The sequence below is a fragment of the Hyla sarda genome, chromosome 3 (assembly GCF_029499605.1).
Source record: "Hyla sarda isolate aHylSar1 chromosome 3, aHylSar1.hap1, whole genome shotgun sequence".
NCBI classification, from domain to species: domain Eukaryota; kingdom Metazoa; phylum Chordata; class Amphibia; order Anura; family Hylidae; genus Hyla; species Hyla sarda.
In genome coordinates this window covers 33,473,047-33,485,764 of record NC_079191.1, presented here as the reverse complement: position 1 = coordinate 33,485,764, position 12,718 = coordinate 33,473,047, and the positions used below count along the sequence as shown (strand labels likewise).

Sequence of the window (12,718 nt, the reverse complement as noted above, 5' to 3'; positions counted from 1 at the left end):
AATGTATTGTGGCCCATAAAAATCGTACCAACCCTGAAATTCCTTTATAATATACACCATACCTCTAAAATGCAAAACACTCTGTGCCTTCACATATAATAATTATGGCCCTTCCTGCACCCCCCCACATATTAATAATGTCCGTCCTGTTCCGCCCACATAATAAAAATGCCCTCTGTCCTGTGCACCTAACATATAATGCCCCCTATGCTGTGCCATTCACATATAATGCCCCCTATGCTGTGCCAATCACATAAAATGCCCCCTGTGCTGTGCCCCTCACATATAATGCCCCCGTCATGCTCCCCTAACATTTAATGCCCCCTGTGCTGTGTCCCTCATATAATGCTCTCATCATGCTTGTCCTCAGTGTACAGAGCCCTGCTTGTCTTCAGTGCACAGAGCCCTGCTTGTCCTCAGTGTACAGAGCCCCTCTTGTCCTCAGTGTACACAGCCCCTCTTGTCCTCAGTGTACAGAGCCCTGCTTGTCCTCAGTGTACAGAGCCCTGCTTGTCCTCAGTGTACAGAGCCTTGCTTGTCTTCAGTGTACAGAGCCTTGCTTGTCCTCAGTGTACAGAGCCCTGCTTGTCCTCAGTGTACAGAGCCTTGCTTGTCCTCAGTGTATAGAGCCTTGCTTGTCCTCAGTGTACAGAGCCTTGCTTGTCTTCAGTGTACAGAGCCCTGCTTGTCCTCAGTGTACAGAGCCCTGCTTGTCCTCAGTGTACAGAGCCCTGCTTGTCCTCAGTGTACAGTGCCCTGCTTGTCCTCAGTGTACAGAGCCCCTCTTGTCCTCAGTGTACAGAGCCTTGCTTGTCTTCAGTGTACAGAGCCCCTCTTGTCCTCAGTGTACAGAGCCCTGCTTGTCCTCAGTGTACAGAGCCCTGCTTGTCCTCAGTGTACAGAGCCCTGCTTGTCCTCAGTGTACAGAGCCCCTCTTGTCCTCAGTGTACAGAGCCCCTCTTGTCCTCAGTGTACAGAGCCCCTCTTGTCCTCAGCGTACAGAGCCCCTCTTGTCCTCAGTGTACAGAGTGCCGTTTGTTCTCTGATTGACAGGCGGGGAGCTGTACTGAGCTTGTCACATGCTCAGCCAGCGCTGCGATTCCGGACTCACGCCGACCTGACAGTGCGTCCGGAATGGCAGAAATCAATCAATGAAATCAATGAAAAAGCTTGCGGCCAGGGACTCCTAGGGAGGCCCCTATTGGCCACATTTTCAAAATGAAAATACACATAAAAGGAAGCAATTTTTTTTAAATTAAATCCAATTACAAAGTTGTTCTATATACAATCAGCTCTAACATATCAAAAAAATTTTGATGAAAGGTACTCTTTAACATGTCCCATATTTAGGATTCCAAGTGGGTTACTCCTCAAACAGGGGCACAGGCACATTTTCAATTTTAGCTCGATAAACAATTCAAATAATTCAATTCAATCAAAGACTCCAGTCCAGACGTGTAAAATGTGTTTTATTATATTTGGTCACCATGTACATTGAGTTAAAAAAAAAATGCGGAAAACCACAGGTATATTACACAGCAAGATTTTCTGTTGGGATCAAGTAATAATTTATTTTTTAAAAAAAGTATTATCCATGACATAAAAACAATTTTTTTGGGATAAATTCTGTAAGTAGTCAAAATCTGAGATGGTAGGTGGACCTGTACATGCTTTACAAGAATTCACCTTTTTGGACAACCCATTTCCATATGTCCGGTTAGGCACCTCTTGTTCCCAGGAGACCTGCTCACAGGGCAGTGGTTGCCTTAAGTGGACAGGCTCAGTGGGTTTATAGTATAAATATACTAGTAAAGTACCAGATATTAAAACATGTTTTCATTAAACACAGTAAAAACCTACACATAGTGGGTGTAAGGGACTCCATCATGTCAGCAGCCCGACCAATAATAAATATATGTTTATAAAAAAAAGCAAAACAAAAATAAAAAAATAATCTCATTGTATTGGACAATAATGCCCCTTTCTTGCAGGGTTATAATTGGCCCATAATTGTAGCTTACTTGGAAGCTTAAGATACTTTTTATTCCCTTGTTATATATATCTGCAAAAATTATCATTCATTTTGTTTATATAACACTGATATAATTTTGTGTTGTAAAACCAATCTATTTATTCAGGTCAGACTCCACCCCCGAGGAGCTGACAATGTCTCTTAATCTTTATAGGTAGAGACACTAGGGACGGAAAGGTAAAGTGTACCTATAAGGTCATCCCATGGGGCCCTTGTGTCATTCCTCATGGACCCAAGGGCACCTACTGTCATTTTAAGTAATGAATTTGAGGGCTGGAAATGACTGAAGGTATGTTGGTGTGAATCAGTACCAGAATGGGCCTCTGTTTTCATTTACGCTATAACCTCCCCCCTTGTGTGCCTCTTACAAAGGAAGGCTCCAGTTGTAAATGTGCTTTTACATTATATTTCACCCCCCCAAAAGCTCAGATGTCATGGCTCTGCCCGATTTGGTCCAATGCTGCTGGAAGCCCTGCAGGGGCACTTGGAGCCTTTTTGCTGTCTGAAGTAAAAAATAATTGTAAGGATTGACTGAATGAAATACTGTTGTAGTCAGGGAAGGAGGCCACCTGATGGCGCACTGCTGGGGCCATCTAAACTTATGTGGTTTTGGAGTATGGAGAATGTACATATTTTATGCATATGCTGCCCTGGTTAGATATGAAACCTGGGCAACAGTGTCATAAGTGAACTACGCCAACCACTGGGTCAATAGGACACCTCTTTTTACAAGGGAATGTGACTGACAATCCTTACTCTCAAATTTCTAAGTGGGTTGATCACAGTGGTCATCTGTGTTAACATTTTTTTAAATCTATTATCACCTATAATATACTGGTTAATATATAATAACTGGCCTATGGCAGAACATCAGGGTGCCAGTGGACCAAGAGTCTCATGTGCAGTAGACATCCACGTAGAACATGTGGACATCATGTGAAGGCCAGCTTCATTGCATCTAGTCATTATATTCCAGTGCAAACTAGACACTTCGGCCAACCTTCAGCACAATCATTTATACAAGTGTTATATCACATATATATTGTATAAGGATTAGACATAAACAGATAGATACATAGACTGGGTCCTCACAGTGTAAAATACATTTTAATTTTAAAATACACGCTGATTTTCCTGGAAAATGCGGCCGCAGCATAAAATGTGACCACATTTTCTGGGAAAATTGTTGCGTGAACTTAAATATGCATTGAAAAATTTACTCTCTGTGAACCCAGCTATAGGGCTACAATTGCCAGCACCAGTTCATTACTTGTTAAGACTGTCTGTGAGTATAAAAAGCTACAAAGTGAATGTAAAGTTATAATGCTTTGGACTTAAATTTGAATAAAGGAGTTCTAGATCCTCTTACCAAAACTGTGGCCTCATTCTTCGTGAGTCCACTTATGGGCAAACATTGAATTGAATTTTTTTTCCAACTATTGAACCTGAGGTTAGGGAGAAGGTGGAAACATATGCCCCAAAGACCAAGAGAAATTTGAACCAGACATGGAAGCTATCAAATCTGTTCAGTCAATACCATAAAAGGATAAGTTCAGGGCTGGTTTGGCCCACCAGAGACACTTGTGATTCAGCAGAAAATATCACTATCTGAAGCTGACAGTAGAAAGGATCAAATGCTGTTTAGTCAATCAGGTGACAAATAAGCCTAAAATCCCCAAATCCTTCATTCCAACACTAGATAAGTTTAAGCTTGGTTCATTTATAAAGTGCAACTGTGAAACATAACCTAGACTCTTGTAAAATATCCCCTAGATATGTTCCCTAGATTTTTAAGTGCTTGAAGAACCTAAGCTGCCATTTTGTGCCGTATGATTCCGTTATAAACCAGAATTTTTCACCCGTCACCCAACATCTTAGTATAGTGTTTAGGTGGCCAGGTATGTTAGTTGAACATTGGAAAAAAAATTTCAAGAAGTGGATTTCACCTAATCTACGTGGCATTTCAGACCATTGCAAAAAATGACTGTGATTCAAGGGCAACTGTAATGTTTGGCTGCTATGAGGCCCTTTGTAAGAGCCTAGGGTGTCTTGATGGGTTGGTCTTGGATAGTCTCATCCTTCTCTCTCTACTGAAAAGAATTCATCCAAGGATCATAGAAAAAAAAGGAAACAAAGACTTTGCCCTTGTGCCCTGGGTAACCTGGCTCCATAAAATAGCTCAATAAAAGGGGAAAGCTCAGTTTTTGCTTACATTGTGATAGTCAGTGGGATCTCTCCATGGCTAAGACCCGCTAATATATTTAACAGAGGCATTAAATTCTTAACTAAATTTTCTAAATCTCACTTTAAACAACTAATTAAAGGGAGATTTCTTATAATGATCACATTTCTCCAGCACTTGTCAAAAATGGCATTTGTCTCTTGGGTCAATTATAACGTGAACATTCCAACAATTTAATAGAAAAGAGAAAAATAAGTGCAATATACAGAAGTTTCCTTCTATTTCCTTCTATATGCCAAGTCCTAATAGCAGCCTTGGACAAATGCCATTCATCGGAAAAGTGTTGTACTTGGCTACAGAATAACTCACATTCAATTTTACATCCAAAACTTGTTTTTTTTAGTGGTAAACAAATTAGTAGGTCCTATGTTATTAAATAACATGTTAAGAGGAGAAGTCTAAGGCGTTTGCTCCTTACAAGTCTTTCTTGGCTAATTTCTGCTTAATTTTCTGCCGCAGGTAGAAGGCCGTGATAGCTGTGCAGAAGATGAGTAGGAAGAAGGAAAGGCAAGAAAGTTGGGTAAATCCTGGGCTGTACCGTGCTGTAAATTGTTCATGCCTGGCCTGGTAGTCTAGTAGTATGGCTTCCAGTTGGGACAGAGTACATAAACCTAAAAACAAATGAAAAATTTGGTGGCCATGACCAATGATATCACATCCACCAGGGAAGAATTTTTCCGGGACGGGACAAGAGAAAAAATAGGAGCTAACGACAAAGAAGATGATCTGTAGACAGTGGTACCATATGGCCCTGTCTGAGCTGTCCTCCATATAGTAAACTATAATCCGATGGACAACCGGGCTGATGTCCAAGATATAGGCAAACCCTGATGGGACAACCTGGCAGATCTTCCTCATGACTGGGTATGGCCTCCTGTATCGATATTTAGCGTAGCAGCAACCCACACAGGACATCCATCCTAATAAAGCAGCCCCTGGCAAGAAGAAAGGCCAGGCCTTGTCATACCAAGCTTGGTGGGAACTGTAGTAGAAATGGGCCAAGGCACTTCCATACTGGTAAGTGCTAACTCCAACATAGTCCATGAAGTAGAAAGTGTAATGGGCAAGCTCAGATTTGGACTGGAGCAAATGTGCTAGCATACTGCATGTGAGATAGGTCAATGAGGCCAGTACATATAAGACGAGAGGTATCGATAATGTGTTCCAGGAAAAGCTTTCTGTCTCCACGAAGGCTCGGAACCTCCAAATAACGGCAAAAGCCACGAGAAGATGAGTCCAGACATTTACTGATTCATTGTGCTTCTGGAAAAGGCTAAGAAAATAATACTTCCAGGATTGGTCTGTCGGCCTATATCCGGCCAGAATATAGGGTTCTCTGAAGAGGTTGGGAACATCTGAGTCCTCGACTGTTGAAGGCATCTTTTTGAGAAGGCCACTCTCCAGGAACATGGGAAGGCGGCGGAGCTGTTGGGCACTGATAGACAACGTACTTATACATTCCAGGATGGCTGTAGTCATTGCTGAAGGACTGAGGTTGATGCAGGTCAATGTAATCTGATTTCAACCTAGAGTGAAGAAGAAAACCATAAGTCAACCCAATAGAAAACCATTTACAACAAGGACTAACAAAGACAAATGTTAGACAATAATCGGATCTTACATTACATTCAAAGCTAGAGGAAGCTGCTTCTTTACATGACTAATTCATCAGGATTCTAGTGGAGTGAAAGCTTTTAAAATGATATGAGGCTGGAAAGCCATGGTACTTATAAATGGCAATATCAATAAGAACTCATTTTTCCTTATAAGTATCACTGATGAAATACGAAAGGGCAAAGCTCTGCCCTATAACCAAGTGTGGTCAGATCTACACTGCTCAAAAAAATAAAGGGAACACTAAGATAACACATCCTAGATCTGAATGAACTAATCGTATGAAATACTTTCGTCTTTACATAGTTGAATGTGCTGACAACAAAATCACACAAAAATTATCAATGGAAATCAAATGTATCAACCCATGGAGGTCTGGATATGGAGTCACACTCACAATCATAGAGGAAAACCACACTACAGACTGATCCAACTTTATGTAATGTCCTTAAAACAAGTCACAATGAGGCTCAGTAGTGTGTGTGGCCACCACGTGCCCGTATGACCTCCCTACAACGCCTGGGCATGCTCCTGATGAGTTGGCAGATGGTCTCCTGAGGGATGTCCTCCCAGACCTGGACTAAAGTATCCACCAACTCCTGGACAGTCTGTGGTGCAACGTGGCGTTGGTGGATGGAGCGAGACATGATGTCCCAGATGTGCTCAATCGGATTCAGGTCTGGGGAACGGGTGGGCCAGTTCATAGCATCAATGCCTTCCTCTTGCAGGAACTGCTGACACAATTCAGCCACATGAGGTCTAGGAGGAGCCCAGGGCCAACCGCACCAGCATATGGTCTCACAAGGGGTCTGAGGATCTCATCTCGGTACCTAATGGCAGTCAGGCTACCTCTGGCAAACACATGGAGGGCTGTGTGGTCCCCCAAAGAAATGCCACCCCACACCTTTACTGACTCACCGCCAATCCGGTCATGCTGGAGGATGTTGCAGGCCGCAGAACATTCTCCATGGTGTCTCTAGACTCTGTCACGTCTGTCACATGTGCTCAGTGTGAACCTGCTTTCATCTGTGAAGAGCACAGGGTGCAAGTGGCCAATTTGCCAATCTTGGTGTTCTCTGGCAAATGCCAAACGTCTTGCACGGTGTTGGACTGTAAGCACAACCCCCACCTGTGGACATCAGGCCCGCATACCACCCTCATGGAGTCTGTTTCTGACCGTTTGAGTGGACACATGCACATTTGTGGCCTGCTGGAGGTCATTTTGCAGGGCTCTGGCAGTGCTCCTTCTGCTCCTCCTTGCACAAAGGCGGAGGTAGCGGTCCTGCTGCCGGGTTGTTGCCCTCCTACGGCCTCCTGATGTACTGGCCCATCTCCTGGTAGCGCCTCCATGCTCTGGACACTACGCTGACAGACACAGAAAACCTTCTTGCCACAGCTCGCATTGATGTACCATCCTGGATGAGCTGCACTACCTGAGCCACTTGTGTGGGTTGTAGACTCCGTCTTATGCTACCACTAGAGTGAAAGCACCGCCAGCATTCAAAAGTGACCAAAACATCAGCCTGGAAGCATAGGATCTGAGAAGTGGTCTGTGGTCACCACCTGCAGAACCACTACTTTATTGGGGGTGTCTTGCTAATTGCCTATAATTTCCACCTGTTGTCTAATCCATTTGAAATTGATTGTCAATCAGTGTTCTTCCTGAGTGGACAGTGGGATTTCACAGAAGTGTCATTGACTTGGAGTTACATTGTGTTGTTTAAGTGTTCCCTTTATTTTTTTGATCAGTGTGTACACATGTACCTTATCCATAGGCACAGTGCTGAATCAAGGTCTGTACAGGCCCTTGGACAGAACATTATATTACCAATATATTAAAAGGGTACTCCATCCCTAGACATCTTATCCCCTATCCAAAGGATAGGGGATAAGATGTCTGATCGCGGGGGTCCTGCCGCTGGGGACCCCCGCGATCTCCCTGCTGCACCTTGTATTCATTTAGAGCATTGGGTGCATTGCTGGAGGCTTGTGACGTCACTGCCACCCCCGCTCGTGATGTCACGGCCACACCCCTCAATGCAAGTCTATGGGAGGGGGTGTGACAGCCATCACATCCCCTCCCATAGACTTGCATTGAGGGGGAGTGGCCATGATGTCACAAGCAGGGGCGTGGCCGTGACATCATGTGCCATCACCTCGCATCGCCAGTTATCCGGCAAAGAGCGAAGTACGCTCTGTGCACCAGATGTCTGGGGTGCCGCAGCCGAGATCGTGGGGGTCCCCACGATCAGACATCTTATCCCCTATACTTTGGATAGGCGATAAGTTGTCTAGGGGCGGAGTACCCCTTTAAAGACTGTTATTCATTCACACCATTGGTCATTCAGAAAGTTTCCACAGATCAAATAATTCCCCCACTAATAATAGGGGTATAAATTATAAAATGCCCATGCTATAGACCAAAAAGTATGGTGCCTAAATAATACCGCCATACAGTGCTCCATTATCAGTATCATACAATGTCCAAATACTGGACAGTGCTATACAGTACCCAAATAAAAGTGCCATACTATGCAATGTCATCATATTGCTTCCTAATACTAGTGTCATATAATACACAGTCATATGGTGCCTAGATAATGCCACTATATAGTATTATAATATTAGTATCATATTATGTTCTGATAACAGTATAAGACAATGCTTCACTAATTCCCTGGTTAAGTGTTTAAACAATAGTGCACACAATAATATAATCTTATAAGGTGCTGGATGTTCCAGACCTTACAAGCCTGGTAACTGATTGTACAGAGGCACATTCACAGTGTAGGGTCTGTCCCAATGAGGTCACCTTATCTTGGTGGGATGGTCCAAACTATTTGGCCAAATGGTGAGCAAAGTACCTATATTTTTTCATTTTTTTGCATTGTAGCAATATAGCATTTCATGTTTTATCTGTATCTTTGTGCGAGCAGTGTGCTGCTGTATTCTCCTGTTTCTATATATACAGTGACCCCCCGACCTACGATGGCCCCGACATACGATAATTTCAACATGTGATGGCCTCTCAGTGGCCATCGCATGTTGAAGGCAGCATCAACATACGATGCTTTTGTATGTCGGAGCCATCGCATAAACGGCTATCCGGCAGCGCAGACTGCTTCAGCTGCCAGTGGATAGCCGTTTACGGTGCCCCGTGTGGTCCGCTGACGATCACTTACCTGTCCTCGGGGCTCCGGCGCGTCCTCTATGGGATCCAATGCATCGTCGGCGCTCTCCATTATCGTCATCACGTCGCTGCGCACGCCGTCCCGTCATCCAATAGGAGCGGCGTGCGTAACGACGTGATGGCGGCGATGGAGAGCGAGGATGCCGGGGAAGTGTCGGGGACACCCCGGGGACGCGGCAATAGCAATGGACGGCGACATCCAGGGCAGCGGTGACGAGCGGTGACGGTCCAGAGCAGCGGGGACACGTGAGTACAAACTGCAATACCAGTGGTCTTCAACCTGCGGACCTACAGATGTTGCAAAACTACAACTCCCAGCATGCCCGGACAGCCGTTGGCTAATGTGAGGAACCTGCTACTACCTAATGTGGGGAACCTGCTACTACCTACCTAATGTGGGGAAACTGCTGCCTATCTAATGTGGGGAACCTGCTGCCTACCTAATGTGGGGAACCCCCAGAAGTAGCAACCCCATCATCCGTCAGCTCATGCTATTACCACACGTGGGTAGGGGGAATGGGAGGGTTGCTGGCGCATGATGGAGGCTTTATATGTAAGGAACGCATGCGGCCCAGCCTCACCCAGTTGCTACCTCTAGTGGCCCCCAGATTTGAGTTTGAGACCCCTGCTCTGGACACTCTCTAGGACTCGACTTGACCTCCGCAAAGACTTGTAAGGAAAAAGAAAGAGCTAGCACCACCCAGGGGTTATATGGGGGAGACTAGCAGGGAGCCCATAGGTCACCCCTGGGATCACCTGGTCACTGGTACCTCCTGGGTAACAATCACATGGTGAACAGTCTTAAAGTGACAACACTTTCTGAACACATTACATGGTATAATACATTAGAAACATATTTACATGGTTGGACAGATGCAAGGGGGCCAAGGGGGTAAACAAGTAGTGGTTGAGCAAAAGAACCTCTGAGTGGCGCTGCTGGTTCCGTGCATAAGTGTGATTAACCAAATCCAGAGAAGAGTAGGTTTATTGCATAACAATAAAAACAATAAAACCAGTGCAGGATAGGATTACGCGTTTCGGGGAAGCCACCCCCTTCATCAGATCAGTGTACAAACAATACATACAATCACTCTATAAATAGGTGCAGAAAAGGGCGCCAGGTACATTGAGGGAGGAGCCAAACCAAAACACATCCCATGTAAATACAGTAAAAATACATAAAAACGAATATAAATATGCAGAAAATCCTAATTCATAGTAAAGCATGTACAATTATAATGTTATTCATTATTGTGGCTTGAAAAAAGAAAGAGTTTTGAAACTACAGTAACTACACGGATGTGCAGATTACTGTAGTTTCAAAATCCCTTCCTATTACTTAAATGGTCTCACACGAGGCGCCCCCTCCGGTCTCTTGTCTTTTTCTTCTCTTATACAGGGGACACTGTAGGGAGGCTGCCTGACAGGACAGAAAGGGGTAACACCTCCTGTACTGGGCCACCACACCCAGCTTTCCCAAAATTAGATGTAACTAAGAATGAGTGGCAGAAGAAGAACACAACGATGTAATGGCTTCTTAAAGGGCCAGTGGCACCAATTTATTTTCCTAATCAACTTCAGATTTACATTTTTCTTATTATTTTTTTAGTATTCTGAATAGGTTTTCTGTGTGTTTCCCTTTAAGCGTCTTATCCTAGTCTAACGGATAATCTAATATGTGTAAATTGTTCCATCTCCGCGGCTGGACACTCATTGCCTGTCATAATGGCGTTTCCATCAAGATTCGCTCTTCGGTTCTGAGAAATTAAGCCACAGAAGTAGCCGGGTTTATGATCTTCATACTCACCTCTTATAATACTTTGTGATGTAGCAGAGCTGCAGCGCCTCATGTTCAGACGCTGTCAGTACATACTGGGAGTTGTAGTTTCCCCAACAATTGGAGAGGTGCTACCTATGTTCCTGTATCTATGCACTTCACCTGACTTAAAGGGGTACTCCAGTGGAAAACAATTTTTTTTTAATCAACTGGTGCCAGAAAGTTAAACAGATTTGTAAATTTCTTCTATTTAAAAATCTTAATCCTTCCAGTATTTATCAGCTGTATGCTCCACAGGAAGTTCTTTTATTTTTTAATTCAAAAAGAAATTTAAAAAGAAAAGAACTTCCTGTGGAGCATACAGCTGATAAATACTGGAAGGATTAAAGGGGTACTCCACTGGAAAAAGTTTAACAATTTAAAAAAACAATTTTTTATTATCAACTGGTGCCAGAAAGTTAAACAGATTTGTAAATTACTTCTATAAAAAAATCCCAATCCTTCCAGTACTTATCAGCTGCTGTATGCTACAGAGAAAGTTCTTTTCTTTTTAAAGACCTGACTCACTAGACAGCTGATGACAGGGAGCCTGTCTGCTTCAATGGGTGGAGAGAGCAATCTGCAAGTAATGCAACAGCTGGAGGCACCCTGATTGAAAACCACAGGTCTGCAGCTCATTTATGTTTCAATGGGTGGGGTGGCTGATGTGTGGGAAGGAGGAAAATGGAATTATGGGATTTGTAGGCAAACAAGAAAACTGAAAACAGGAAATACAATTTCACATAAAGCTAGACACAGTGTTACGGTAATCTCACAACATAGCCATTTAGCCCCAAGACAAACGCAGATCCTTCCTAAGCATGTCCATTACTGTCTGCCAGGTACATACTAAAATCACCTTATGGTGGAGAGCCCCTTTAAGGGTTCGTTCGCAGATTTTCCGCGGCAGAATTTACGCTGCGGAAAATCCGCTGCAGTCCCTACTGACTTCTATGGGGCTTGCGGCGGATTTTCCGCAGCGTAAATTCCATCGTGGAAAATCTGCTGCGGATAGCCGAGATGAGCCCGCCCACTTTCAAATACGCAGCGGAAAACCCGCAAAAACAAATAGCGTGTGAACGCACCCTCAGTAGTCAAACTTGGGAGTAGTCCGGACATTCGTGAGGAATGGCGAACAGACGGCGATTTAACTAGTGCATCGAAAAACTTCTCGTTCCTGGCCTTGCAGTTCACTCCCATAATCAATTTAGATTTTCATTACTATTGAAATGTAAAATTTTTACCCACCGTAGTAAGTTAGAGAACAAACTGAGCTCTGCTACATCTGTCGCAATATAGCGTTTCTGAAAGTCGTTCCTCATTGTCACGTCAAAATCACGCGGTCTATATATATATACAGTGATCCCTCAACTTACAATGGCCTTAACATACAATAGTTTCAACATACAATGGTCTTTTCTGGATCATCGTAAGTTGAAACCAGACTCAACATACAATGTACAGACAGTCCAGATCTGTGAAACGTTTCAATGGCTGGAAGAACCGACCAATCAAATTGGGCATTCACTGGTAAAATCACCTGTATTACTGAAGCGTATGCACTGACTGATGTCTGGTAGCGCCCCCTACAGTACAGGGAGGTATTACATGTTCTGTACTCTTTACCTGTACCAGGGTTAGCTGCTCCTTTGGACACCAGGTAAGGGCGACTCCATTACTTTTTTTTTACTTACAGGACCCTGAAGAAGCTCCTGTCCTCTACATAGACCAGTGTTTCCCAAGCAGGGTGGCCCCAGCTGTTGCAAAACTACAACTCCCAGCATGCCCGGACAGCCTTTGGCTGTCCGGGCATGCTGGCAGTTG

At 44.0% G+C, this 12,718-nt stretch overlaps 1 protein-coding gene across 1 annotated transcript in view; it reads right to left on the bottom strand.

The window, feature by feature from the left end:
• Nucleotides 1-1,289: 1,289 nt before the first annotated feature.
• PAQR8 (progestin and adipoQ receptor family member 8) overlaps nt 1,290-12,718 on the bottom strand; it is a 74,118-nt gene continuing 62,689 nt past the window's right edge. Inside the window, exon 2 of the mRNA XM_056564031.1 lies at nt 1,290-5,800. Within this exon, the coding sequence (XP_056420006.1) occupies nt 4,689-5,753 (1,065 nt within the window). The 5' untranslated portion in view covers nt 5,754-5,800 and the 3' untranslated portion in view covers nt 1,290-4,688. The remainder of the gene's footprint in view (nt 5,801-12,718) is intronic.